This window comes from Telopea speciosissima, chromosome 6, assembly GCF_018873765.1.
Source record: "Telopea speciosissima isolate NSW1024214 ecotype Mountain lineage chromosome 6, Tspe_v1, whole genome shotgun sequence".
NCBI classification, from domain to species: Eukaryota; Viridiplantae; Streptophyta; class Magnoliopsida; order Proteales; family Proteaceae; genus Telopea; species Telopea speciosissima.
In genome coordinates, this window is record NC_057921.1 from 34,062,351 (window position 1) to 34,069,689 (window position 7,339).

Sequence of the window (7,339 nt, forward strand, 5' to 3'; positions counted from 1 at the left end):
ATTGAGGGACAAAAGGATCATAAACAAGAGAGGGTTGAGGTAAGTCTTAAAAACATGGAATCGGGAAAGGGATTGGTCTTTATTGATTCCAATTTTTTTTTATAAAAAAAGGTGTACCTAGTGCACGAGGCTCCCATCACTGCGGGGTCTAATGTACGCAGCCTTACCCTTGCTTCGCAGAGAAGCTATTTCCAGAGACTCAAACCCGTGACCACTTGATTCCAATTTGATTCGAATTAATATCATCCCAAAAGAGGTTAAGAATCGATCGAACTCATCCGAACCAAAATAGACTGGTCTTCAATACAATGATAAGCTTCCTTACGTAAGTGACTACACCTTGGCAAAGATGCTTATAGGAAGACATTGTCTCCACCACATCAAGAAAAAACATTATAAGATTTCAATAAATGTTCCTTGTTATATAATAATAATATTAAAAAAATGTTTTATCAAATCCTCAATTGTCAATATTACAAGAATGTCCAAAAGACAACCTAGACTACAAGGCATATCCTAGGAGTACATATGAATACCACATTATTAGGCCCAACATCCAATGCATCCAATAAGGTGTAGGTGGTATTCCAGGATGCAACCCATTCTTGTAATGATCTGATGTTTTCACATGCTATGAAGAACTTATCATTTAATTCCATAAGGATTTCAATCATCCCCCTGCACTTGTATTCCTATCAAAGCATGAACTCCTTCATTTTGATCAAATAGCAAATTAACAGCTTCCAGAAAAACAAAGAGACCATTTCTTTTTATTCTTCAATAATGGTGTTGAAAAATACATTCTAAATAACACAACCCAATACAAAAAGGAAGAAGGAAATAAATAAATAAAAAATATGGGAAAAGATCTCTACTTGGTGGTGTGGTATAAACATTTAAATTAATTTAAAAGATATATATTATGTGAAACTTTAAACTACAGATGAATAACTTCAATCAAATAAGAAAAAACATAGAAACTAAATTACATAAATTGCCAACAAACAAAATACATCTTACTCTGAGATAGTAAAATTTCCATTTAAATTTTGCTTGGCTAGTGCTACCTTTGAACTTGGCAGTATTCCAAAGAAAAGAGACAATGAGAAGAGATGTGTGTGAGGAAGGATAAGATAGTAGAGATAGACTGTGTAGGGATAGTAGAGTAGAGAGATATGTAAACCTTCCCGAAATCTAGATTCCAGACATAATGGGAAGAGACGTGGCAACTGAATGCACACATGTATCAATTGAGGTATGTGGCATAACTCTACCAAAACCCTATACATGTTTTTGAGGTATAGTTTTTACATTGACATTGAAATAAATTTGAATAAAAATGAAAAGGCTTTGCAAAATGCATATATAAAAATGCAAAAAGTCCTCACATGGCCTCTCATCAAGAGATTATGTATTTCTTTTTTTGCTAGAAATCAGCAGAGGTATATTATATTAACATCAAACCAACCAACTGAATTACAGAGCTGTCAGATAACTAGTCCACCTACGGCTTAGCCATCAATAGAAAAGTATCCAACCAATCAGCAAATTACAAGAATCTGTATCTTGGTCTTTTTAAGGCTTCCCTCGTAATTTCACTCATTATGAAACTCGGGGGACTTTCCCACACATTGCTAGATGAAGTAGAGGCTACATGATTTGCAAGCCTATCCGCCACCGTGTTCACCTCCCTGAAACAGTGTGTAACCTTCCACGTGATGCTATCAAGGTATCTCTTGTAGTGCCACCATCTTTGTTGAAATATCCATGGAATACCCTGCTCTGTTATGCAACTCACTACTGCAAGAGAGTCACATTCCACCCATAGGTTTTCCACATGCAAGGACATCGCATGGTGGATTCCTACAAAGAAAACTTCAAATTCAGCATAGAAATTTGATCCCACACCTGCATAGCTCGCAAAACATCTCATGGGATTACCCTCATGATCACAAAGAACTCCTCCCGCTCCTGTACGCCCTGGATTCCCAAGAGAACACCCATCTATATTTAGTTTGACTTCATCCTGGACAGGGGAAGCCCAACTTAGTTCGATAATCCTCTGCTGCTGGTATGGTTGTACCTTCAAATGCAAACTTCTTGATAGGGTCAACTCAGAAACCTACCTCACATTTATAGGGCTTAGCATCGAGAACTCAGCCAAAGACGATAGCACCTGCCTAATTACCAACCCTTGTGAAGCAGCCCTATTCTCAAATCTCCTTTTGTTTTGTTCCTTCCATAATTGATATGGAATCAGAATCACTAAGGGCAGCCATGCCTTTCGCAACAATATAGTCCTTGCCTTCTTTTTCCACCAAGAGAATAGCTCCTCCATCGAAGGAAAACCCTCCCACCTTACCTCAAACCGTATAAGAAGATCAGTCCAGACAATTACACTGAATTTGCACTCAAGAAACAGGTGATGTACTGATTCTTGGTCTTACCTGCACAAGTCACACCAAGAAACCAATGGCACCTGCCGCTTCCTTACAAGGTCATCTGATGGCAGGCAGTTCCACGCCAATCGCCAGCCAAAAGTAGAAACACGAGGCTGTAAACCCTTCAACCATACCACCCCTACCCAGCTTCTCAAAGCCGCCCTTTGCCTGAGACCTTCCCAAGCCGATTTCACAGTAAACAACCCCGATTCCGTCAAGGACCAGATCCTCTTATCCTCCCTCATTACCGTTGGCAATTTAATTGACTTTATCTTCTCACAAACAGAATCCAATAAAGGAGAAGTTACCCTAGGCATGCACCAACTTCCCTCTTGAATAAAATCCGCCACATATGCCCTCAATTTCCTAGAAATCTGTGCATTGTCATCAAGCAGGTCCATAATTCTGTTATCCCCCATCCAACGATCATGCTAGAAACTGATGGAGGACCCATCCCCAATGACCCATCATTCCGCTTCACCCACAAACGACCATACCTTTCTCAACCCAGGGAGTATGGAGGAAGATTTCAGCCTACGCAGGGACCCATCATACTTCACAAGCCTCCCTCTCAGGAAACCTGCTAGACCTAAGTTGACCGTCTTAATGAACCAACCCAGCTTAGCTAAGAGGGCTAGATTGATGTCCCTAAGCCAGCGAATACCCAAACGTCCCTCCTTCTAGGCTTACACACTGCATCCCACCTGACTGTGATTGCCCTGGCCAACTGTGCCTCCCCACTCCAAATAAAATTACTCATCCATCTCTCCATAATAGATAGCGATGATGCTGGCCACAGGTACATTGAGAAATTGTGAATCGGCATACTACTAATTACTGATCTCACCAACTCCACCCTTCCTGCCATCGAAAGCAAATGCCCCTTCCACCCTGCCAGTCTCTCTTTAATTTTATCAATCAAGGGAAGTACCAACTCCCTCTTAACTCTCCCCTGGAAGATCTGAACACCCAGGTAGTGGGTTGGAAAAGAGCATTCTGGAATCTGCAGGACCTCCTTGATGCGCAGTTTCCTCCCTAGTGGCAGTCGACCCAAAAAAAGTTCACTTTTTGCCAGGTTAAATGCCTGCCCAGAGTACTCATGATACACCTCCAGAAAACCCTTCAGTTTCTTTACACCTCGCAAATCCGCATTCATAAAAATGAATAGATCATCAGCAAAACAAGATGAGAGGGGTTAATACCTTCCTCGGACCCGGGATGCCCTTAAGAAAGCCTTTCTGTTTGAGCTCCTACAGTCCCCGACACAGTACTTCCTCCGCCAAGATGAACAACATAGGAGAGAGCAGATCTCCTTGACGAAGCCCCCGTTCCACTCCAAAAAAACCCACCTGCCCACCATTAATCAAGATAGATAGCCTTGTAGAATCAAGAATCTGATGGATCCAGTAAATCCATTTCGCATGGAACCCAAATTTCTCCAGGACATCAAATAAGAATTGCCATTCCAGTGTGTCATAGGCCTTTTGTACATCCAGCTTAAGCCCCAAGCTTTCCCCAAAACTTTTTGCCTTCATCATATTTGTCAGCTCCGATGCAACCCCAATATTTGAGAAAATAATTTTCCCCTTCTGAAATGCTCCCTGTTCTTCTGAAGTCAACTTTGGAAGTAAAGGTGCCAATCGAGAAGCAAGAATCTTAGGAATGACCTTAAAGAAGAAGTTGCCAAGACAAATAGGGCGAAATTGCCCCACTTTCCTAGCATTCTCCACCTTGGGAATGAGAGGCAAAAAATTGCAATTTACCCCTCTTGTGACTATTCCTTCTTTAAAAAAATTTTGTATGGCTTTACAAACCTCAGGGCCCACAATGCCTCAACAAACTCTGAAAAAAGCACCTAGAAAGCCATCTGGGCCTGGTGCACTAGAGGGATCCAAGTCCATCACTGCCTGCCTGATCTCTCCCGTTGAAGGAACAACCACCAAAACCTCATTATCAGCTGGAGAAATTAACGTCGGTATCACATAAAGGAGCTGATCATGCTGAACCGATACCCCTTTCTTATGAAAGGATTCAAAATGGCTTACCACCTGCTGCCCTATCAACATGCTATCAGTGACTACCACCCCTGCATCAGTATGAAGCTCACGAATGAGACTCTTGGCCCTATGAAGCTTAGTTGATAAGTGAAAGAACTTAAAACACCGGTCCCCATGTTTCAACCACTTCTCTCTCAACTTTTCAGCCCAAAGCTTTTCCTGCAGCCCCACTGCAGCTTCATAATCCCTTCTGGCAGTAATCTCCTCAAAGCCCCCTCTGTATCCATCTGATTCTGGATCTCTTCCAAGCAAGCTCGAGCTCTAGCCACCTCCTGGTCCACATGAGGGAACACCCTTCTAGCCCACTCACGAAGCGGGTTCTTCAGCCTTTTTAATCTCTGCCCCACAATAAACATGGGCATTCCCCTCACTGGCACCTCCCACGAAGCTCTCACCACCTCCTGAAAATCTGCATGCTCTGTCCAAAACCGATTCATCCGAAAAGGGTACATTTTGCGGCCTAGGCACATCATTGCAATCCACTAATAATGGGGCATGGTCCGAATATCCACTCACCAGCACCTGCTGTGCACTGCCTGGGAAGGATTCTAACCATTCTTCATTACACAAGCCACGATCAAGAACCGCTCTCACATTGCCGCTCCTCTTGTTGTTCGACCACGTAAATTTCCTCCCCGTTGAATGCAAGGGCACTAGGGCCGCAGACTCAATAAAGGCAGCAAAGTCTTCAACCGATCCAACACTAAAACGGCCAGGACCCCGCTTCTCACTTGAGAGAAGGTACACATTGAAGTCACCAAGTACTAACCAAGGCAGCCCCGACCCAGCTATGGAGCATAGGTCGCACCACAATTGCTGTCCCTGCACTCTCCTGCAGTGAGCATGCACCACTAAGATAAAACATCGAATTCCATGCACCTCCAAACTCATAGAAATATGCTGCTCCGTCGAAACCAATACCATTGGCCGAGTAACCCCCTCCCTCCAGAAGAACCAAAGGTTAGGTGCCCCACTAGCCCTCTCATTTCTAATAAACTCCCTGCAATAACCCAGTGAACTAAAGAAACCAACTGGGCATTTCTCAGGCCTAATTTTTGGCTCTGCAATACATAAGAACATCGGTCTATGTTCGCGAACCAGAAGGCGAATCGCAACGCGAGCCCTCCTATTGGCCACTCCCTTGATGTTCCAAAATAGCCCCTTCATTTAGAACGGGTTTTCAAGCTACGCGTTACGCGACGTGCACCGTCGCCACTAGCACCTGCCTGATTGATTTGCTCATCCACCGCCACCAACTCCTGGGCTCTCCTCCTCTGTCCCTTCTCCCCCTGAGTTCTCTCCTCATGCAAGCTATGGCTCACAGACCTCCCCAAACGCTGCATCACTTTTGTAAAAGGCACTATGTCACGTTGCTCCTCAGAAGACTGGGTAGAAAGATCAAAGTGAACAATCACTTGACGCCCCTGGTTAGCACAAGAGACCCTCATTGGTGGAGAGTAACGCACCAGTTCAGTCCCCGTCCCTGGCTGAACCCACTGGCTCACTGGTAAGACCACCTCAAGCTCCCCTTCTTCAATTCGCCCCACCTCCTCACGAACCAAGCCACACGATAGGCCCTCGTCCAAAGCCACACGCCCACCATGGCCCACCCACAATTCCGTGTTGTTTTGGGTCACCCCACCTTCTAGACCCTGCTCCCATGACCGCACATCCAACTCCTTAGGAGTAGTGCCAGCTGGCACACCAACCTGGGCAATCACGTTGCATGAATCCAAAAATCTAGATGGCTCCAAAGAGCAATTTGAAACCACCCCAACCTCCTCTCCGTTCCTAGTAACCCTTTCCTCCTGAATTTGCGCCTGTACAGCTGGAACAAACCCACTAGGACTCCTTCTCCCCCTTGGACGCCACTCCTTGCTCCGGCGATGATCCCCTCCCGGCAAGCCTTCCACAACCCTGGCCCCCTGCTCCTCCGAACGCCCTTTATCTCGATCACCTGCAGGGCAGCTCCCTACCCGATGTCCATAACGGCCACACCCACCACAGCGTGATGGAGGGTCTTCAAACTCAACCACCTGTTTGAACACAAACAATTTCGATGATCTGGGCAAGGTCCTCTCTACGTAGATCTCCTGCACCCTGGGTTGCGCTTCATCCACGTCGACACAAACACGTGCAAAATGGCCAAAGTGGGACTCCTTCGTGGGTCTATCAATCGCAATGGGCCGACCCACCGCTTTTGCCATGGACAATAGGATTTCTTCATGCCAGTACTCCTGAGGAAGGTTGGGGAATCTAATCCAGGTTAACGCATGCGTAATGTCCTCCTCTTCCACTTTGAACTCCGGCCTCCACTGCTGAAATCACAGCAAGACCCCATCCACCCTAACTGGTCCCCGTTTCCAAACCATCGCCATGTCCGCCTCAGATTGAAACTAAAAGAGGACAAAGCCCTTCCCTAAAGTCTTCAACACCACCCCCTCCTTAAGCGACCAGGACTCCCTCACCAGCCTACGCAGCGAATCCATAGTGGTCCGTCTGAAGTTCAGTTTCCCAAGAAGCGTGAAACGGTGCAGCTCTAGTTGAGCCTCATAAGCCGCCTGAGAAATTCTGATTCTGGTAAGCCCGTCCTCATCCGTCACCGGGTTCGGTAGGTTCTCCAACTATGGGAAAGAGGGACAACCTACCACAACCGCAAAGGATCTCAATTTCCCAGTCACCTGCGCTTGTGCCTCGCCCCCACCCCCTGTTAGATAGATTGTAATAAATGAGAGATTAAATAAATAATTTGTTATTTTGGGAAAAATGCTTTAGTCCCACATCGGAAAACTACAAAAGTTATAAATGGTATTTATTAACGTTGTTTTTTTTAAATGATCA

General features: G+C 45.1%; 1 protein-coding gene across 1 annotated transcript; it reads right to left on the reverse strand.

Moving 5' to 3' along the window:
- Positions 1 to 1,549: 1,549 nt before the first annotated feature.
- On the reverse strand, positions 1,550 to 5,665 carry LOC122665656. The gene is made up of 4 exons (XM_043861806.1): positions 4,809 to 5,665; positions 4,283 to 4,715; positions 3,791 to 4,171; positions 1,550 to 2,083 (listed from the first exon to the last, which is right to left on the reverse strand). The coding sequence occupies exons 1-4, from the start codon at positions 5,663 to 5,665 to the stop codon at positions 1,550 to 1,552; spliced, it is 2,205 nt and encodes a 734-aa protein (XP_043717741.1).
- Between the last annotated feature and the right edge of the window lie 1,674 nt (positions 5,666 to 7,339).